This window comes from Crocodylus siamensis, chromosome 1, assembly GCF_052110815.1.
Source record: "Crocodylus siamensis isolate JL-2025a chromosome 1, ASM5211081v1, whole genome shotgun sequence".
Taxonomy (NCBI): Eukaryota; Metazoa; Chordata; order Crocodylia; family Crocodylidae; genus Crocodylus; species Crocodylus siamensis.
The window spans coordinates 139,397,723-139,420,544 of record NC_143395.1 but is presented as its reverse complement, the minus strand read 5'-3'; the positions used below and the strand labels follow the sequence as shown (position 1 = coordinate 139,420,544).

General features: G+C 42.2%; 1 protein-coding gene across 3 annotated transcripts; it reads right to left on the bottom strand.

Annotated features, from left to right (window-relative positions):
* Nucleotides 1-158: 158 nt before the first annotated feature.
* Nucleotides 159-22,358, bottom strand: NTPCR (nucleoside-triphosphatase, cancer-related). Of its 3 annotated transcripts, none has more exons than XM_090044191.1 (5): nt 22,204-22,358; nt 18,657-18,819; nt 17,082-17,178; nt 11,502-11,711; nt 159-4,984 (listed from the first exon to the last, which is right to left on the bottom strand). In XM_090044191.1, the coding sequence occupies exons 1-5, from the start codon at nt 22,235-22,237 to the stop codon at nt 4,916-4,918; spliced, it is 573 nt and encodes a 190-aa protein (XP_089900317.1). In that variant the 5' UTR covers nt 22,238-22,358; the 3' UTR covers nt 159-4,915. The 3 variants fall into 3 exon arrangements, with proteins under 3 accessions (XP_089900317.1, XP_089900328.1, XP_089900339.1); XM_090044202.1 differs by having other exon boundaries at nt 18,662-18,819; nt 22,204-22,342; XM_090044213.1 differs by having other exon boundaries at nt 18,662-18,819; nt 22,252-22,328.
* Between the last annotated feature and the right edge of the window lie 464 nt (nt 22,359-22,822).

Below are 22,822 nucleotides of genomic sequence, written 5' to 3'. Positions count from 1 at the left end.
TGTTGAATTCAGCAGGACTTCAAGTGGTGGAGACATTCAAGTGATGGAGAATCACATTGACATTATTATGCCCCTTGATAAGTGGTTTTCTATGCGCTCTATAAAAATATACGCCATATTTCTAGTCTTGAATTAATGGCCTGTTGGCTACAAAGGAGCAAGTCATAATAAATTCTAGTTTATTGGACGGGATGTGAAGTTACCAATAAAATCATAAATGCAAACTTTTGAGTTATGGGTGGTACGTCACCTTAGCACATACACACACATGCACTCACTCATTCCAACCCATGTAATATAGTGTGTAGCGATTGTGAGAGCACTGGTGTGACTATATCTACCGAGTCCCTGGAGTCTGCTGTCGATGGTCAGCTTCTTTCAAGGAGATGTCTTCTCTAGAAGGGGGTTGCCTGCTTGTCCTTCTGTCTTGGTAGGCCAGGTGCTGGATGAGAGGGCACCACTGAGGGTCATGCTTCACTGCCTTTTATCCCTTTCTGGCAGACTTGTGTAATCCCCCAGCATCATCTTGGCTACCCAATCTGGAGGTCACTCTCACGTGGGTTTTGAGTAGTACATGACCGCTGTTAGTTACAGGGGTGTCTGCCTGCTGTTACCTGAAGTTTTGGGAGTCCACCTTTGACTTCTTGACTTAATGGCTGTATTGTCATGGGTTGCAAGAATAGTCCATAGGGTAAGTGCCTTGGCTTGATTAGTTAAAAATGGCTATTGTCACTTAATTACATACTGATCACCATACACTCACATTCATTCAGAGGACCACCCAATATAGCAGATTTTATCACTTTACAATTACAGTTTCAATATGGTTTTTAACACTGGTCTAGGGTGTAACTTCATTCTAAAGGGAGTACGTTCCTTAAGGGTTTAAAAGTATAAAATATAAAATACAAAATGCCAAAGTAAAAATGAGACAGATGAAATATAAAAATGCACTGTCAGAAATATATAAAAAAGCAATGTGAGATAGTGAGGATCACAAGCTACTAGGGACAGTAAGTGAGTTACGTTAGCACAGGATATATCTGCAGTCTTCGCAGTGGATATTTTAGTTCTTCTGTTTTCTTTAGTGACACTGAGCTTAATCGATAGTTAGATGTAGTTTCTAGGTTCTTCCTATGGAAAGCCACTTCAGCTTTCTCGCTTCCTCAGAGCCTTGCCACACCCTGCCAAAACTGAGACGGAAAAGAAATGCACAAAATGGGGGGGGTGGAAGGGCCGGGGGTTGCAGGCAAGAAGGGGCTTCTATTATATATCAATCTCCAGAAGGGAAATGTACAAAGGGGGCTTTCTGCTACAGGCCTACTAAGCAAATTCTCACCCCACTTGGTAGGGTTTGTGAATTAATTTCTAACCAGGTAGCTTCTTCTTTGTGCACAGTATTCTACAAACCAGACGTCAGGATCAGCAAAGCGCCATACAAGCGCTCAATAACAAGACAACATATCCACCAAAGTGGATATTATGAGCCACTCACAGAAATGCAACTGAAAAAGTCTTGTTGACCAAAGTAGGACTTAGAAAACAAACTAGGTTATTCAGACTCTGCAGAACTGCAGCAGCCATTTATGCTTAACCTGTGCCTTGATTTTATTTTTTCTTTAGAAGTCATTTCTCATTAAGCACCCAGTTGTGCTTGAAGTCTTACAAGTCTTTCTCATGGACTTCAGTGCTGAACAAAACCTGTTCCTAAATGGCCCAGTTACAGTTTATTCAGTGTTCTGCTCAATGCCAACTGACTGCTCTGGAGAACAAGAAGCACTTGGCAATTATTAATCATTGAAAGAACAATTATTTAGATGGCCCTTACCACTCACGGGCATTTTGGCCCTGCAAAAGTAACCACTTTGTTCCTTATCCTGTAAACATCTGAGGACATGTTCTAAAGACTCAAAACTGCTGTAATAACACCCATGCTTTCTGCTTCTATTTTAAAACTAGCCAACTGAACTTTCTAATTATAACTTATAACTTCAGCTGACAATGCAACAAAATGTTGAGGGCGGCTGTACTGCACAGAGTGTCTAACACAGCGTTGGCTTATGTGGGGGAGGGAGGACACAGGATGGGTGTGTGTCATGGTGCACAAAGTTTCCCATTAGGGCTGTCCTACTTCTGGGCAGCCAGGGGCCACGTGCAGCAGAGGCCACAGACCCAGGGAGTGCATGGTACAACGGCTAGGCCTACCCTGAGCTCCCTCCCCTGCCGCATACACAACTAGCTTCCTTTCAGAGCATTTATTTGCTCCCCTTCTGGCTACATGCTGCACAGGCAGCCTGGCCTCCTCCTTTGCCAAGCACACAGCCCAGCATCCTCCCCTGACACAAGCACAGCACAGGCAGCCTCACTTCCTCCCACGGGGCCAGCCTGATCCTAGGAGCAGGGCAAGAACCAGAAGCCAGAAAAGGGAGGGAGAGCTGCCTGGTGCCACTCCAAGAGCTATGGATGGAGTACCAGCCAGGCAGGAGGCCACAGGCAGTATGTTAATCCCTAACAGGCCATATATGGTTTGGGGGCTGCCAGTAGGACAGCCCTGGAGTAGGGCATCCATCATACAAACTACTATACAAACACATAGGCATCCAGAGTTTGGGGGCTGCCCTGGACCCAGTGCCCAGGGTGCCAGACAGAGCAGGCGGGCAGGGTCTCCATGGAGATCAGCCGGGACCCCCAAGGGCAAGGCATGCTTGATCAGGCAGATGGGATGGGGCAAGAGGTAAGCACAGAGTAGTGTCTGTGTGTGGGACAGGCAGACAGGACAGTGACAACGAGGCCAGGTCCTGGGGCAGAGCCATGATCTCTCTGTATGGCCCTGCAATGGGTACCAGTTCTGCAGGCAGGTAGTGGATTAGGACTCTGCCCTGAGCCCTGGCCCTGCCTGTCACCACCCTGTAATCCAGGCCCTGGCACTGGCCCTGCCTGTCCATCCTGCTCCCAGATGCTGCTCCCCACCTGCCCAAGGGTCCATCCTATCTACCCAGCAAAGCACACCCTGCCACAGGGGTCCCAGGCTGGTCTTCAAGATCCTGCCTCCCCGCTCTGTCCAGAGCCCCTGGTGGGGGGTGCAAGGCAAATGGGCCAGGGTACTCAGACACTGGCGCTGGGGACGGCAGAGACGGGGGCGGCAGAGACTCTGGCGGCAGCAACCAGAAGAAATACCACTGCAAGGACTGCCAGGAATCAGGGGAATGGCCACACATGCTACAGCCCAGGCTGCCACCAGCACCTGGGCTGAGCAGAGCCGAGGGACCTGCTGCAGGCCGAACAGAATCCCCTGGTGAGCCAGATCCAGCCCCTGGGCCATATTTTGCCCACCCCCTGGATTAGCCTACTGCAGCACAGCCCACAAGGAGCTCAGTGACAGTTATACTTTCTTCTAAACTGGCTCAGCCAATACTGCTTATTAAGTGAATCAGAGAAGGAATGGTCCTATGGTCCCCTCTCAACTCTGGTATGATGTTGTCCAGTGGTCCATAGCCAGGTAGTGTTTCTAACAGGTACTCATACCGTAAATGAGAGAGAGTAAAGAGTTCTTTACAGGCTACCCACAGCATTCTGTGCACCTGTGAAAAGGCCTGTCGCCATCTGGCAGCGCACGCAGAACTTCTGCTGTTGGAGCATAATGGTGTGGGAATAAATGACTGAGCGACTACAACGCAAGTTTTCACATGCTTTTAAACCAATGTGTTCACTTAAACATTTGTTGCCATGTACATCAGAAATCCAGGAATAAGGAAAGCTAGATTCTTAACAATTTTTAAAGCCGAAGAATGCTTTGTATCATGAGAGAACAAGTCTGCACCTGGCTGGGAATTAAGTTTTCATGACATGCAAAACTGATTAAGTGGTAAACACTTCTTTTTCCTGAACACATTTACAAACCTCCTGGGGATATATGTCATCTAATACTCTCAATCATGTCTTATTTCATCATTAACCAAAAACTATGCGCAGGATTGAAAAAGGAAATAAACAGAAATCATTAAGCATCAATAAACCCTTAATGAATTGTTCAACTTGAATAGTCAAATGTAGCATTAGGTTTGAACTTATTTTTTTAATATTTCATGGAATAAAAGCATCTGCCAAGGAAGCCAGGGTACTAAAGTATTGTCTTGTTTTTCCCTGCCATCACATAATTTGCTAAAGAAATATAGAACAGGCAATGCACCCCTCAGGCAGCAGTTAAATGATTTAAAGCGGGCCTTTTCTATAAAGATGCCATCATCAAGCTACACAGTGCTTTCTCTCTGATTCAAGATTGAACTCAGCTTACCTGCTCTATACTTTCTGTATTGGGCTGTAATACTGACCAGCCAAAGCTCACTGGAAAGGTCATGAAGGCATGTTTAAATAGCATGCCTAAACTAGGTCATTTTGGAGGCGATGATAATACATATAGAAAGTAATGTAGTTCAGACAAGATTCTATCCTGCTCTGCAGATACCAAGCACTAATTCTGTAACATTTGGTATAGAAGTATTTGGTCTATAAAATAGCCCCAAGTATTTTAATTTGCCTCTGGGCACAGCTGGCCATCTATGCACTATGTTTTGCAAAACCATGACCTAAATCAGTACTTCAATTGACTTTAATAGTTAATTGGATATGCATAACTGTGACCAGTTGGTTTCAAACCCCAGGATGAGGCACTGTGGCAGGGAGAGGTTGTGGAGCAGGGTGCATGTCCGTGTGAGAGAGAATCCTGGCAAGTTGTTGTTTTTTCTTTTATTTATAAGGAAGTTACAAATATGGGACCGCACCAACTTATTTTTCACTTGAGTGCTATCTTGCTCACAATGAAGACTGTAGTGCCTTGGTGCAGGTGTAGGCCTGTGCTTTCCTGCTATAAACTAAAATAAGAACTTATTTTTCTTACAAAAAAAGAAACTTGTCTTCATTTTCTGCAATTCTGAACGGTTGTCACAATATCCTCCAAAAGGCGGTCTCTATTTTCCTTAGTAACCTAGAGAAAGAGAAATAAAAACTAACATGATTTGATGACTAATAGCCTCCATCTCACTCAAGGTCCCCCACCACCAGTCAAATCAAACATGCACCTCCATATTAGCTGCTTCCCCTCACTATCTAGAGCAAACAATCTATTCCCATAGACCAACATTAGCTCTTGTATATTTGGTACTTTCTTTGATTTATTACCACTGATATTTTGTAATTTTATTCAATTGTGATTGACTGACAGGAATCTTACAAAGAGCCACTACTTCCTTTTCCGGTAATGAGAAGCCCTTTCCAAATACCTTATACCACTCACACACTACATAGTAGTAGTTTTTGTGCATTCAGTATCTGATAGGATTATATTTTAATAGGATGTCAAATTTAGTTTTTTCAGACACTTCTTCAGTAAAAAATGAAAAAGGTTCTCCTATAGACATCTATTTTAATACTGCACCGAAGCGAAGATATCCAAGTTTCCCAAGATACTTGGGAGAGGAAAAAAAAAAGGCAATTCCATGGAAAGGTTAGGTCCCTTTGATAAATGCAAATATCAGCACATCTGCTCAATATTAGTGGCTGTATAATTGTTGTGTTTTGTGGGTGCAAGCTGTAACTTGTGCACATGAAGTGTTTACACCTGAAATAAACCAGCTCAGTGGGAATTATGCCAGTGGGGGGCTAGGATTTCACCTATTTTATGTAGGAACTGCCTTTCTGAATCAGTCCCAAGATCCATCTAGTGCAGTATCCTGCTTCTTAGAGGGCATATACACACTGTAGCCACAGCAATGATTGTAGAATAGTGAAAGCATACAGGAACTGCCTTACCTCAGACACCTTTACCATTTTAGTCATATACAGAATAAGGTTGGAAGGGACTTTAATGGTCATCTGATCCAAACCCTGGCCTAAAGGCTACTCCTAGATCATCCACGTCAAATGCTTATCTAACCTCTGACTGAAAACCTCTAAAGAAGTAGATTTTGCAGCTTTTCTGGGCAGTTTATTCTAATGCCTCACTGCAGTAATGGTAAGGGATTTATTCTTGGTATCTAACTTAAACATATTTTGCTGCAAGTTAACGCTGTGGTTTTGCATCCTGCCCTCTGCATCAAGGAAGAAAAGTTATTCTCCTGTCTTCTTTATAGCAGCCTTTCAGATATTTGAAGACTTGCTACCATGTCCCTCCCTAATTGCCTTTTCTACCGGCTAAACTTGCCTACTTCTTTCAATGTTTCCTTGCCTTCCAAACTCTTTAACATGTTTGTCACCTGCCTCTGAATCGTCTTTAATTCCTCCACATCCTTCTTAACATATGGAGCTCAGAACCACACACAATACCACAAATAAGGCCTAACCAGCACCAAGTAGAATGGTACTATATCTTCCCATGTCTTACACCTAATACTGTACAGCTGTTGCTGTAGCATGGAGTTTATGTGGGGTAATTTATCCTACACAAGGTGCTTCACAACAAGGGGCAACTGGCAGATGTTTGATATACTGCCCTCCGTAAAAGGTCTCTAAGAGACTGGCTTCAGAACTGAAGCCTGAGGTTTTATATTCCTACTAACACACACCAATTAACATATTAAATCTGGATATTCCTGTTATGCCTCAATACCATTAGAGGCCCAGCTTGAAATCTGACCCCAAATATAGCAGCATCTGTTTATATATATATATATATCTTCACATCTAAGTGCTAGAAACACACAGTGAACACAAAGACACAGCCAGTAAATGTACATGAAGAAAACAACGGGTTGACAGAAGAAGGGCACTTTAATTGTGCTATTGACACATGTTCTAGGACAATGACTTTCAACCAAGGTGCCAAGGCACCGTAGGGCGATTTGAGGTCTTTTCAGTGGTGCCATGCAATGTCAGCACTGTTAGGTGTGCAAACATGATTCACAAGATGAACCCAGAGATTTCAAATAGGAATCCAGAATGTTAAAATTATGCTGACCTGCTGTGGACTTTCTGACTGTTTTGCTGCAGCAGAACTGCTTGATTACTTTTCTGTAGTCAAGAAAACCAAGGGAAAACCCACAGCTGACATTTTCTGAGTGGTGCCTTGGGTCTAAAAAGGTTGAGAACCACCGTTTTAGGAGCACTCCAACCAAAAATTACTGAGAAAGGCACCTTAGGACTTCAAAGTACAGAAAACACAAGGGCGTCGGATTCTAGATCCCACAGGAAGTATTTCAGGAAACATGATGAACGTCATTGCCACTGCTTTCCATTATCTCAAAGTATATATACATTCCTACTCAACTAAAGCTTTAAAGTATACCATGCAGCAAGACTATCAAACAGCAGATTGAAAAGATTAGGAAATTTGTCATACTATTTTGCAAAAACTGTTTTAGTCATATGTTCTGTTGAGTTACTTGGGTCTAGAGGTTGTTATGGTTCAAAGTTGCGGCTTACTTTTCTAGACAAACTTGGCAAGACAAAAACACAACCACCCAATAATGCCTACAGTAGAAGTTAGAAATGAGTATATGTTTTTATTCGGAAAACCATAAGTGTGTGGACATCACTATTACAATAATGCATTTAGGTAAGATGGAGAAAACAACCAGGCTTCTTCTACACATGCACAAATAATATGAAGTTAGTCAAGTGGAAATATATTTATTTTATTTATTTATTTAGGGAAAGATAGTCTTGCAAAATCTGTTTAACTGGAACCTTTTTTTCCTGAGTGTGGGAAGAGAACAGGAGTAATAAATCCATATTTCTCAATGCTTTTGTCAAAATAAACTGACACAGATGGATCAGGAACAACTTGGACATTTGAGTTTATTGATTTTGTGTCTAGTACCTCAGATTTTACTAGGCTCAATACAAATAGGACTTGACATGTAGTTACTAGATGCTACGAACCAAATGCAACACAGCTATATCAAGAGCCTAAGTGAGGAAAAGAAGTGTTTTGTTACCAAAAAAAAAAAAAAAATGTTGTGACAGAAAGGGATGGGGGAAGGACAGATGAAAACTGAAAAGGGAGAAATGTTCTTTTTGGTAGCCAGGGAAATTCTGTGGCTCAGAAAAAGGTCAGGTTTCAGAGGGCTGAATTTGTAAGTTATAAATATACCTCTTTAATGCTAGGTGCATTTCATTCTTCTGACAGTGTGTGCGCGTGCACTTGTGCACACACTTGCACTTCTACTAACTGGAAGATTTCACAGATTTCATAGACATCAGGGCTGGAAGGGACCTCGGGAAATCATCGAGTCCAGCCCCCTGCCCAAAGGGCAGGAAGTCAGCTGGGGTCATAGGATCCCAGCAAGATAAGCATCTACTTTGCTTTTGAAGGTGTTCAATGTAGGTGCTTGAACCACCTCCGCTGCCAGACTGTTCCAGACCTTGGGGGCTCGGACAGTAAAGAAATTCTTCCTTATGTCCAGCTTGAAACGGTCTTGCAGGAGTTTGTGACCGTTCGACCTCGTCATCCTTTGGGGCGCTCTGGTGAACAAACGTTCCCCCAGATCCTGGTGGTCACCCCTGATAAACTTATAGGTGGCCATCAGATCACCCCTGAGCCTGCGCTTTTCCAGGCTAGAGAGTCCCATGTCTCTCAGCCTGTCATCGTAAGATCTGTTTTCCTGACCTCTGATCATGTGCGTGGCTCTCCTCTGAACTCTCTCAAGCTTCTCCACATCCTTTTTGAATTGTGGAGCCCAAAACTGGACGCAGTACTCCAGCTGCGGCCTCACCAAGGCTGAGTACAAGGGAGAATGACGTCCCGGGATTTGCTCGAGAAGCATCTATGGATGCAAGCCAGCATTTTAGTCGCTTTATTAGCCGCAGCATCGCATTGCAGGCTCATGTTCATCTTGTGGTCAATGATGACCCCCAAGTCTCTTTCTTCTGTAGTGCTATCCAACGTAGCACTGCCGAGCCTATAAGGGTGCTGCAGGTTTTTCCTCCCAAGGTGGAGAACCTTGCATTTTTCGATGTTAAACACCATCAGGTTCTCATCTGCCCATTTGCTGAGCTTGTCCAGGTCAGCCTGGATCACCCGCCTATCTTCTGGCGTGGATGCTTTGCCCCAAAGTTTGGTGTCATCGGCGAACTTGGCCAGTCCACTCCTGACTCCAATGTCCACATCGTTAATGAAGATGTTGAACAGTATGGGTCCCAGGACAGAGCCTTGAGGGACCCCACTGGTCACAGGGCACCACAATGAGTGACTGCCATCAATTACAACCCTCTGGGTCCGACCACGGAGCCAATTTCCCAGCCAGCGGATTGTGGTGGATGATGTTTGGTTGGTTTGTACACACTCATCCTCATGTCATAAAGATGAGGATGAGTGACTATCAGTGAAAGAATATGCACTGTTTATATCATGAGTTCATTTTTTTGTGTATCCACCATTATATTCTGGTTCCTACAACTTTCTGTGATGCAGTGGGTCTTGCACCTTAGCTCTCTTGCACTGCTAGACAGTGCTCCTGTAAGAATTTTCCAAATTGAACCCCACAATGGTCCGTCTGTCTCTCTCTCCTTTTAAATCAAACACAACTAAAACATCACTAGGAAGGTACAGCAGAAGGCTTTGATAGAGCAAAATTAGGTGTAAGCCAGCTTCCAAACACAACCAAAGCCTTTACACACCATTTATAATACTGGGCCTAGGACAAGAAAAGTTAAAATGAAATGGGGAATGAAAGTAAACCATCTTGTGCTGTCAGTGGGTGGTGGACACTTCGAAGTAATGAGCAAGACTTGCTTAGGTCTCCTACAGAATGACTCTGCGGGGCTAGTTTTAGGGCAGGGTTCCAACTGGATGGAGGTGCCTCCCTTCAGTTCTAGATAAGGCTCCCAATAAACAGGAAAGCAAGATTTGTTCAGCAATTAGTGTTCCTATTGTCTAGGTCTCAGTAGCTCCATGCCTGGTATGCTGGTATGTTGTGGATCCCATATGAAGTACATAATCTCTCCATACCACGTACAAAGATGCCTAGATGCCAAGGCACCCCCCACATACCTAACAAAGGAGCCAGAATGCCTAGGTGCCTATGTCTTTCATCCACCTGGCTCTAGAAACCTGCTAAGACCTAGTTGGAAGATGCACAGGTGACATTCACGGAGGAAGGTGTAGCCTGTTACTGAAAAACAATGTTGGCTTTTCTGGGTTTAAAAAATAACCAAATAATAAGCCATCAGCCAAACTGAGCAGCTTAAGAAAAAAATATTAGGGTATGAAGATGTTGATCCGTAACTCTCAAATCTTGTTGCAGATGATGCACAGATGATTAATGCTCTGGACCACATTGACATCACTTAATCAGAATGACACTGTAATATTGCCATGGGGGGAGGGAGGGGAACATCCAATCCCACTGGTACAATTTCACACAAGGTAGCACTTAACAGCGTAAGTGAATCTTTGGCAGGAAGGGAGAACTGAATTGCATAGTAAGCGACTTTTCATTATGTGCTTCAAACAGCAAATTATGAATAAGATCATTAAAACACAAAAAAACACTGTCAAAATAGTGAGTTCTTTCCTTCACCATCCATTCACTCTTCTCCACACAAAACACGGTAAGGACTCTTACCATATTTTACATAACCAATATATACAGTATATACTGCATGAAAACCTTCTCTCCACTTGTGACTTATGCATCTTTTTTTTTGACAATTACACATGGTTCTGCCTACAAAATATAACTGTTTACTACTTACTGAAAACAGAAAATACCCATTATAGGGCAGGGACCAATGTTTTTACTCATTTTATAAAGCATCTAATACAGTTTAGGTTGCTTGAACAGATATCTAAGAACAGGCTACCTAACTGATAGGATACAGATTTGAAAAGTCGATCACTAGAGTTTTAAAGCACAGTTCTGCGTAGAGAACTACATCTGCAAAAATTGTATATGGAGCTCAGTATGCTAACTCAGTGATTCAAAAAATATATGCTCCACTTACAAGGGTTAGAGGAAGTGTTTCCCCTCTAATTAACAGTCTTGCAAACCTTCTTTTGAACTCAGATAACTTAGTGAGGTGCTTTATTTGTCACATATCATCATCACTAGTAATAAAGACCAATTTACAAAGACTAATTGGAGTTAAAAAACTTGACCCCTTAAACATTATAAGTGATACATAAAAATTATGATCTACAACCCTCATGCTCTGTGAAACAATAACAGTGTTACTCCTACAACCATTATGTGATTTTTTTTTCTGGTACTATGAACACCTGCCTTTTAAGAACTAAATGGATGCTACTGGATTCACTTCAAATGGGCTTTCCAACAGTCATTAATTGGTAATTGACTATGCTGCTACTTTCTCACCAAGTCCCCTATAACTACCCTTCTAGGGAAACCATGACAGCTACAACTATGCCCAACGTGCTCTTGATCCCCACCATAATGGTACAGAAACATCATTCATTTGTAGCAATGACTGATCATTAAAACAAAGCCACATGCAAAATGGCAACCCAGAAGTAAAAGGCTCCTTAAAAGATGTTTAAGATTACTTACACTGAATACCTTAACATCCTTCCTACTTCGTATTTCTTCCACAAGTCCCAGTGGCTTGCCTTTAGGTATTGGTATGGTCCCAAGTATCACAGTCCCTGAACCGACCAGAGTTTGACGAACAGCTTGAATAAAAGACTGACTGAAGAGTTCCATTTTACCAATCTCATCTATTACACAAACTTTTTTCCCCATGCCACTGTCAAGATTAACCTAAAGAGAAAATACACAAGAGATTAAAAACAAGAGTTTTGCATCAGCACTGAAACAACTGTTGCCATTTGCTGTGACAGAAAAGGAGGCAGAATAAGCTAGCTCAGGAGTAACATTTCTAGAAAAAAAATTGTTGCTGGAAATTGATGGCACAGACGTCATCCAGTCACAAAGAATACCAGCAGTCAGCCAGCCTGTAATCTAGCAAAGCAACAGGATACTGAATAAGGAAGGGGTGGCAGAACATTTATTGTCCCTCGTTAAGTCTTGCATTATTATAGCAGAAAAAATCACCAGACTGCTCTGTTAGATACAGCTTTATATGTTCCTTATCTCGGGATCAGTGCAGAGGTTCCAAAGAAATACTGTCCTGTGGTTAATTTTGTGATGTGATGTAGGTGAGGAAGTTGTGATAAGCAAGAGAATTTGCTCACTGCCCTTATCTCCCAAAGCAAGAATCTATTCTCAGTGAAAGGTTGCTCCTTATGACCAAGTCATTGATGTCTAAACTAAGTTTTTTTAGAAAGAGGAGAATGGCTGTATTCCTTTTATCCACCTCTGAGAATGAAGGTAAACAACCAACTATGGTAAGAAAGTACCCAGGCTGTGCACAGATGATTTGTCCTCCAAGGAAAACTGACCTGCAAAGTCTCAACAGCTGCTACCACTTAGCACACATATGTGAAGGAGGTTAAATCTGACATTTCGCCCCTTCAAGATAACTAACCCCCTTTAAAAATTAATCCCTGCAATAGTTATCCAGTTACTCAACCAGGCCACTTCTAGTCTGTCTCCCTTTCCTCATACCAGCAAATCATTTTTCCTTCTTTAAACTCCATTTTTTAACAAATCTTATGATATATTCCTTTGTATTATAGGATGTACACATTAAAATAAGTACAGTTGTGTTTAATTTGTTTGTATGAAGTGGATACTGTATCAAGTAAGATGTGCCTCAGTATGATGGAACAAGAGGCCAATATGTATAAGGAAATGGGGACAACACACAAAAGCTAGGGTTAATTGAAAGGTTATACTATAGATAAGAATACAAGTTCACCACTCTCTTCTGAGGAAATTAAATTAAAAAAAAAGAATCAAATTCCACTATTTGTGTTTGTTAGGGGCCAACTGACCCAAGTCAAAATCTTCACAGTTAATCCATGAATAACTGCATATACCAACTAACTACATAACTGAAGAAGAAACCAATTTAAACATTTTCCCTTGTGAAATAGAAGTTCTGAAGAAAATGGAAGAAATGCATAACATGCTCCCAAAACCTTTCAAAACTGAGTCCCTACTGGACAGCTGTTTTATCTAAAACCCTTTCAGAGATCAGTGAGCTGAAAAGCTAATGCCTGTCATTAGATCAAGTACTAAGAACCTGAATTTTCACTCTTGTACAGAATCCCCTGTCCCTTTAAGTGAAGTTTACAGAGCTCCAAACGGGAACACACTCTAGGATCCACACTTTCCCATTTGAAGTAATGGGAGATGTCCCTTGAAGAGTAAAGCTGTGGATAGATATACTTTTAACTATTTTAAAAGGCTAGGAGGACTTGCTGCTTTGGAGCATGTATCAGCTGTTCTGATACAACTGCTAGATCAGCAGGAGTACTGTGTGTAAGACAGTGCCACTACTTAGAATTGGCTTTAGCTAGGGTATAAACAGACACTGCCAAATGAAGGGGGATCAGCTGTGGCAGAATGTGTCCTGGTACAGCTGATCCCACTTCACTGGGTGAAAAAACACGCGCTGTCCCACAGGGTCCTGTGAGACAACACTCAGGGCATCTCTATGCAGACAAAGGAATCCCCAGGCACTCCTCTATTAGCAAGGAGACCTGGGGGTTCCCTTTTGTAGAGATGTGTTTCCAGAATCTCAAACTCACTCCTGTATGGTCCCAGGAAATTCCAAATAGGGGAACCCAAGCAGGAACTCCTTGGGCTTCAGGGGCAGCTGGAGAGGATGGGAAGCTCTGGGCTACTGTCTTAAAGCAAAACAGACATCAGCTGCAAAACAGGTGGTATTTTGTGCCGCTGTCACAACCACAAAATTTGGGCACTTGTGGGGTAACAAGGGGCACAATGTGTCTGCATGGCCTTTGTGCTGCCATAAAAAAATTTAATGGTGGCACAAAAGTGATATCTGTTTATGCCCCTAGAATACTGTGGGCAGTTGTGGGGTCCATACTTTAAAAAGTATGTGGAGAAATTAGGATCCACAGGCACATGACAAAAATGATAAAGGATCTGGAAGGCAAGCCCATAAGGAAAAGTTGAGGGAACTAGGCATATACAGCTTGCAAAAAAGACGATTAGGGAGGGACTTGGTAACGCTCTTCAAATATCTTAAAGGCTGCCGTAAAAAAGATGGAGAACCACTTTTCTCCCTTGATGTGGAGAGCAGGATATGAAACAATGGCTTCAAATCTTAGAGCTCTAGCAATAAAGTAGATTTAGATTGTATATCAGGAAGAACTTTGTTACTGTTATAGCAGCGAGGCAGTGGAAGAGACTGTCCAAGGAAGTTGTAGAATCTCTTTTACTAAACAATTTCAAGAAGAGGTTGAGTAACCATTGGTCAGGGATGATCTAGGAGTGGCATTCACGTTGAGGGTTAGACCCGACGGCCCTTGAGGCCTTCCAACCCTATGATTCTATGATCAAAATAACTGGTGTCTTAACATTTTTCAGTAAACTGTACTGGAGCCACGTGACACTGAGAACACTAATGATCTTGTATATTTTGTTATTTCTACACTCTCCAGTAAAAAAAAGACTATCTGCTATATATTGCTTCCTATAGAAATATCAATAAAGCCCCACAAAAATATTAATGAGACATTTGTGGATTAATTACTCGTGCTCCAAGATTAGTATACTTTTTCAATTAGTCTTCAACCCATCCATGCTCATCCACAAAAAAACCCTCTCCTTATATTTCTACTTTGCTTCCCCTGCCCTTAATTTTGGTCTATTCTTATTCCCGTTCACTATTATCCTTCCCTTTTACTCTTTTCTTCCCCCACTTCGTACCACGCATAGCCATGGTCTTGTTGCCACTGAATCATTGAGAATGTAATTACTGATTAAATGAAAGCAGAACCAGGCCCTTTCTCACTTCTCAGAGCCCTTTCTGCCCCTGATTCTCTCTCTCTCTCTTCTCCCCTCCACCCCCCCACTGATCCACTGAATGCTTGTAAAAAAACTCCACAAGTGAATTATTTTACACTCTTTTATTACTATATTAAGTAATTGCACTAGTCTAAGTCCTTATATAATAAAGTCCTTCTCTACATTTTGAACCTTTACTATACAATAAGAAAGTATTACTAGTGTCTCTTCCGTTATGTCCTCCTGCTCCCTGTATTGCCCCCATCCTCCTTATCCACACACTGTTGAAATATTTTGTTCCTTCTCCTGATACCTTGAAGGGCAAAAACCAAAACCTTCGCCTTGTTCCCTGCATCTTTTATCTCCGTTCTCAGTGCCCCATGGAAGTTACTCTGTTCTCCATTTAGCAACACAGAAACCACTGAGGATTTCTAGTAGTTATCCCAGCAGCTGTTGCCCACGGTTTATTAGAAGACTAAGAAAATCAGGTCTGTTCTTGTTTAATTTGGGGTAAGGGGGGCAAAGGTGGAAGTGGAGGCAGAAGTTTCAGTAAGGACATTATTGACTACCCAACCATCCCAAGTGGAAAGGAAGAGAAAGATGGTGCAGAAAACAAGGGAACACATACTGGATGCATTAAATCATTCTCATTATGGGAGTTCTCAAACATCTGGATGTACAAATTTTGCCATCAATAACTTTCATAAGTGAAGAAATATTATTCCCATTACCATGTGCAAAGAAATATTATTCCCATTACCATGTGCACAGCCTGGAAACAAAAACTGTGAATCCAGACCCCAGTGTACATGACTGGGTGGTAGTCAGAACATTTTCATTCAGTGATGATGGCAACACTTGTTCTGTGGAACATGCTTTGAACAGACACTTCTCAGAATGGAAACCAGATCCAAGAAATTATTAGTAATAAAGATTCCCACAATGACACAACCAGATTGCTCCTTAAGCAGCAGTAGAAGATTCTCAAGTTAGTAGAACTACCAGCAACTGAAGATGCAACAAGTCCACAGGTAGTTTCAAAAAGGGTAATTTAACATTTTTTTAAATACTGTTTCTGTTGGAAGCATTCTCTCCCCTTTTATAGGTGGAGAAAAGTTGATCAAGTAGGTCACAGCAAGGGACAAATAAGTTTTGGCTTTGCGGCCAGTTTTCTGTTGGGGGACCTATGGAAATGCTTCTACCAGAACTCTGCAGAAGATGGGATCCGCAGAAATAAATTGAGATGGCAATTCTCTAAAGGCAACCTCTGCTGCCAAGTCCTCCAACATTACAGGTTTGGAAGGACTTCAAGGTTCATCTAATCCATCCTCCCTTCAAAACTAAACAGAACGCACTGTTACTAAACCATTCCAGACAAATGCCTGTTCAGCCTCTTTTTGCAAGCTTCCAATGAAGGAGATTCTACAACTTCTTTGGACAGTATGTTCCAGTCTTATACTTTGGTTAGGAAGTGTTCTCTGAGATTTAATCTAAATCTGCTTTCCTGAAGTTTCAATCCACTGCTTCATATCTTGCCTTGTGTGGAAAGGGAGAACAGTTGTTCTGCCTTTTCTTTATGAGAGCTTCTTAAGTATTTGAAAGCTGCTACCCTGACCACCTTAATCTCTTTTCTTCCTAACTAAACATACCTGTTTTTCTCAACCTTTCCTCAAACATCTTACACACCAACTTCTTTACTGTCTAAATCCTCCCACACGTCTCTCTTTCTTAAAAATATCAAGTCAAGAAGTGGACACAATACTTTAGCTGAGACCTAACTAGGGCCAAGTAGAACGATATTATCATGTCCGATGACTTACAATATTCCATTTAACGCAGTCCAAAATTACACAGTTTGTTTTTCTTTCTTGGTGGATTTAAGGGGTGGGGGAGGAAGAAAGGCAGGGAGGAGTGGGGACAGGGGAAGGCAGGGTTGTGACTGCATCACATCATCAATTTAAATTTGTGTTTAGTCTGTAATCCACTACAACCTTCTCTTCAGCAATGCTACTGACTAATAAGGTCTCTCCCATTTTGTATTTGTGTATTTGGGTTTTTCTTTTTCATGTATAGCTCCTTACATGTCTTCGTTGACTTTCACTTTATTGTCTAGCACCCAGTTTTCCAACTTAACAAAAAATCTTTTGAAATCTAATGTTCCATTATTACTTGCTAACACCTTGAGCCCATCAGACTTTCTGATAATACTTTTCAAATAAAACTACTTCCTTTTCAGAAGCTTTTACTCACATTTCTCAGCACAGGAAGAACCAATTGCTCAAATGAAACTAGGTCCACTACGTACTGCCCAACACGATATTCACGTCTTGCAATAGTTGAATCAGAACTGAATTTAAAAACAAAGCCAAACATTTTCTCATAAATCAAAGAAATCATGAACATAGTGAAAATCTGCAGCAGTAATTTTAACTGGGCTTTACAAGAGTGGTTATCCTAATAAGGCACATTTCCCCCTACATTCCTTGGCTAATATTGAATATCATACTGCAGATGGCAAAATTAATTTTATTATATATGTTTTTCTCTAAGTAATTGGACATCCTGGAAGTTACTTGACATCAGTAAGCTTTGTGGGAAAATTCAGAAAACAAAGACAAGAAGCCAAAGGGTACCTGCACATTAAAGACAAAGTTGTGATTGCAGCTCACATATACCCATTTGAAGAGATGTGTATACATGAGCTGCCCCTAGAGTACTCCTTCAACTATGCTTCAACTATCAGCATAGTTGAAGCAGTCTGGAGTTGAGTTAATGGGCTATAAAACCTACCTGGGAAACTGAGTAAACACTTGTGGAGGGTGAGCCCACACTGAACTCTGTTGCTGCAGCTATACCATTATTGGTTCCCAAACTAGCAAATGTCAGTGGTTATCAACCAGGGTGCCATGACATCCTGAGTTGCTGCAAGACCTTTTTAAGGGTGGTGGGGCTGCAATGCAATATTAGCACTATTAAATGTGCAAACGCCAACAGAGGATTCCTAAGATAAACCAGAGATCTCAAATAGGAATCCACAGCATCAAAAATATTTTGATCTGTTGTGGTCTTTCTGAGTTCCTTGCAACCAAAACTGTTATTTTTCTGTAGTCAAAAAATGAGCGAAAGCTAAGAGCTGGTATTTTTTTAAGGGGCTGCCTTGACTCTAAAAAGGTTGAGAACATCCTTTTGACTATAAGGTACACATGCACCTAGTATAAGCTTTTGCATGGAGTATGAAATGCTAAGAATGTGTTTGTGAAGCAGAAGACATGAGCCCCTTTATATCTGAAAGTGGGGATCTGAAATATTTGTTTTCTTGAAACCCTACTTATAGGATTTGAAAGACAGCCAGCAGCTTATTGCAGTAAGTTTATTTCAACTTCTCTGTCGTTAAATTTCAGCTTCTAACTCCTTTATATTTGAAGGAAACAGTAGTATTTTTTTTTCCAAATAAGAGGCAAAAACACCATCTTGGATCATGAAACAATAGTATGCTCTATATTATTATAGGATAAGTCAGGTCCCAGAGTGAAGTGGCTGGAACCAGTATATTAGTTGCTCTATACCTTCTGTAGTCATTTGCAACAGCGTGAAGGGGATCTTTCTGATTTGTTAGGTATTTTTAGTGTGCTCTGCAGTGATACGAGCATCAGTGTAAAGTGCTGGATAGAAGTCAATCAGGCCCAGAGAATCTAACATAAGACCTAAACATGCAAACCCTTTTCATGTAGAAATCCTATTGACTTCAAGGGGCATGACACATAGAAGGGTCACAGGATCAACTCTAAAAGCAGCAGGCACATGACAGTACTAAAACAGCATTACCCAACTTTTGATAAAGTTCCCCGTCCTCCAGACAAAGTGACAACATCAAAACCTGTTCTCCTGCCATCCTCTCTGACTTCCTCTGTATAAAATCCATCAATAGGGATTCCAGAGGATTTCAGAGCTCCAGTTGCTTTCTGGATCAATGTAGTCTTTCCAACTCCTAAAATTAAAATAAAAGGAAACAAATGAAGTGTCCATTATTACACATCTTTTACACTAAAGTGAGATTTCAAGTTCCAAGGAAGCATTTGCATTTAACAAAGAGACGATGTACATGTAACAGAGAGACATGTTATATATATCAATTATTTTTCTCATTATTTCATCAAATATTCAAATTTCATTCTGAAGCAGGGAAAATAAACAGAAGTAAAGTTTCCTGAGGTTGATTTTTAATTTTGAAACCTTATTAGTTTTTGAATAAGTCTACACTGCACTGAAGCAAAGACATACCCAAACTAGCACTCTCCAGTCCCAGAACAGAACTACCCCTAACCTTTTGGCTACATCACAAGTAAGTCTCTTGGCTAGATCACATTTTAAACTCAAATTTATGTCTTCCCCATCACACAAAATCCAGGGTTATCACTTACTCTTTATCATACCAGTGAATTCTTCTGTCAAAATAGGTTTATTTATGGATAAGTGTCACAAGGTGTGAAACATCTCACAGAACAGGTCTTTACACTCCCAGCGGCAAAAAGCATAAGCCAGATTTCAAAGGTGTTTTGGTGCCTGAATTGGCTGACAGATGCCTTCTGGTACATTCAAAGGTGTGCAGGCACCTAATAGCCAGCATTCGTTTTTGCAGAAACAAAGTTTTTAAATGCACAGTTAAATTCTAGTGTCTGTGACAAACCCTACAGCTGGTTTCAGGGAAAGCAGGTCATGATATAGACAGAGTTGTAATGCAAATGAAGCCAGAACAATGAAAATTGAGAGGGGGCCAAGGACACGACTTATGAAGAAAGACTGAGGGACCTGGACCTTTTTAGTCTAGAGAAAAGGAGACCAAGAGGGGACTTAATAGCAACCTTCAACTGCCTGAAGCAGGGTTTAAAAGAGGATGGAGCTAGAGTCTTCTCAGTGGTGGCAGATGACAGGACAAGGAGCAGTGGTCTCAGGCTGCAGTAAAGGAAGTTTAGGTTAGATATTAGGAAAAACTCTCTCACTAGGAGGGTAGTAAAACACTGAAAGAAGTTACCTGGAGAGGTGGTGGAAGCTCTGTCCTTGGGGTTTTCAAAACCTGGCTAGACAAAGTCTTGGCTGGGATGATCTAGTTGGGGATGGTCCTGCTTTGAGCAGGGGCCAGCTGGACTAGATGACCTCCTGAAGTCCCTTCCAACCCTAATTTTCTATGATCCTAAAACAAGTGTAAGTGTTTAAACCAGGATACAATGGCTAGTGGGGCCCTATCAGCTTCATAGTGCTCTAAGGCCTTGTCTCCACAAGAGAAGTTGAACCAATAACTAAATAAATGTTAAATCTTCGATTTAGTTATCTTAATTTAATAGTTTACCAACACAAGGTGAATTTACTTAAGATAGGTTTAAATCAGTGTATGTTAATCTACACAGTGGGGAGGGAGAAGATATTAGCATTTTAACTGGATACATTTTTAAGTCAATTTTGCTTAAACCAGCATGGAGAAGGCCGCCTCAGCCTCTGGTGTTGTGCAGATATGATGGTCCTGATTTTCACCCATGCACTCACTTCCTTGCATCTTCTGCAGTCATTTTTACCTGTGTGGAGTAGGTGTAAAGCATTCCTGGACGAGAACAGGAGTATTTTACACCCGTTCCACATAAGGATAACTATGGAAGGTGTGAGGAAATGGGGAGAATCAAGCCTACTGTCTTATTTCCTGAACCTGAACAAGAAGGACCTAAGCAATAAGGACTGTCGGTTTATTAATTAACCTTGTAACAAAAGGGCAATTGTATCTATGTCCATTTTACCTCAGCAATAATCAGACTCTCCTACAGTGAAAACTACTCAGTCTCTTAACTCAATCTATGCATTTGGGATTCTGATTATTGCTCCAAAATAAAGGAACTGTATTACCCCATAAGTGTACCTTATTTAGATCAGAAGTACTAAATCATTACTATTAAGTTACAGAAAGTATTAAGAAAATCACTCATGCTAGTATTTTAATTGATGTGGGATTAATGGTCTAGGTGTTTATCAATACCCAAATGCAGGACAGGACCCAAGGACACAAGAGGGAAACTGGCTGGAAATACGTATTACCTGGGATTAATTTACAGACTCTGTTGAATGAATTTGATGTTTCCAACCTAAATAAGAAGATGAGAGAAGCAAGATACAGGTCTGCAAACTGCAGCTCACATACTTGATTAATTTATGGCAAAAGGTTTTTCTTGCATGTTTCAATAGAGCATTTAGAAAGTAAGTGTATATATTTACACACACACATACAATACAATCCCCAAACTGTAGCTGCTCAAATCAATGATGCCAAACTTAGACCTCACTCCGACCTGCTACAATACCAACTTTGGGCCAACGGCAACAGGATCCCTCTGGCTGTCACCTACAGACCCCAGCTTATACAGCTAAGACACATCATCAATGCCCTCCAACCCTTTCCGGAAAAGGGTGACTGTCCCAAGGTAGCCTTTGGGGACAAACCTGTCCAGGCTTACAGGCAGTCCCCCAACTTCAAACAGCACCTCTCAAATAACCTTAACGAACTCCTATCCTCACCAAGGCATGTCTATATGTACTTAATTTCTAAATGCTCTATTAAAACACCCAGGAAAGAAATGTGTGCCATGAGACAGTCCAAAGGCTGCCCTAAATTAAAAGCTGTGTGTGCATATGTACACATACGAGGTGTTGAAGGGGTGTGTGTGTGTGCATACATATACATATGAGGTTTTTAAGGTGTGTGTGTATATATGTGTACATATGAGGTTTTTAAGACTCAGGCAGACAAAGCCTTGTCTGGGATGATCTAGTTGGGGCTGGTCCTGCTTGCAGCAGGGGGTGGGCCTGGCTGGGGTGGCTGTAATTATACATTCACATCTATTCACATGCACGTGTAAGAGAGTGGTGCGTGTGCCATTACACATGCACACACAGCTGCAAACAAGCAGGGGCACGTTCACAATACACACACACGAACACACGTGGGCACACACAGGCAGATACGAGTCGGGGTGGGTGCAGTGATGATACCCACCCGCACATGTAAACGGGTCATTATACACACACGCATGTCAAAGGACGGGGTGGAACTACGCACATGCGTGTAAAAGAGGGGGCGCGTGTAATTACACACACGCGCGAAACAGGGGGAGGTGTAATTACACGCGCTTTGCACACACCCGCACGCCGTGCCCACCCCCGGGACGCGGCAGGCCGGCGCCGGCTGCAAAGCCGCGGCCGGGCGGGCCCCCGCAGCTCCCGCGGCCCCTGGGGCGGGCCGGGCCGGACAGCACACGGCCCCTCACACGAGCCGCCGGGGCGCCGGCTGCAGCGCGGCTCCCTCCCTCTGTGCCCGCTGCCCGGGGGGTACCTGGGGGTCCCGTGAGGAAGACATGCTTGGCCATGCTGCGGCCCTCACCCTGCGCGCCCGCACTGCAGCGCCTCCCCTGGCCCCGCCGGAGCCCGCGCCGCCGCCGGCCTTGCTTTGCGGCCTGCCCCTGCGCTTCGAGCCTGAGGCTGCTGGCTCTTGACGTAATCCCCGAGCCTCTCTCTTTTTCCGTTCATTTCTTACAGCTGAAGGTGTATGGGCCTGTGAAAAGCTCAGTGATCCTTTCAAAAGAAAACAGGACGTTTCTAGCTCTGCGTGCCTGCTGAGAAAAGCTTGGGGAATATGTAATCCTTTATTTTAGTGGGGTTTATGACAGGCACTTTTGAAAACCCCTGCCTATCTGGATGATTAGGTATCCAAGTACTTATTTTTAAAAACCTGACCATTAGAAATAGCCTCTTTTCCTGGCAGACTCTCTGTGGTCAGGTGAGGCACTGGTGCTACAGCCTTACATTTAAATGCTAAGTGGCTAGTGGGAAGAATTTCCCAGAATAAGGCATTGCCTGTAGTAGACATGCCATTTAGCTTCTGAATTGGGCAACCTTGAAAGTAAATTGCTTTTTTTTTTCCCTTTGCAAAAGTGTGTGCAATGGATACTGCA

Bases quoted from the DNA above. Each gene is read 5' to 3' on its own strand.
- NTPCR (XM_090044191.1), bottom strand. From the start codon at position 22,237: ATGGCCAAGCATGTCTTCCTCACGGGACCCCCAG. The intron at 11,712-17,081 runs GTGAGTAAAAGC...TTTTCTCTTTAG, and splicing joins TTCTTCCTGTGCTGAGAAAT to GTTAATCTTGACAGTGGCAT. The intron at 4,985-11,501 runs GTAAGTAATCTT...CTCTTTCTCTAG, and splicing joins AGGATGTTAAGGTATTCAGT to GTTACTAAGGAAAATAGAGA.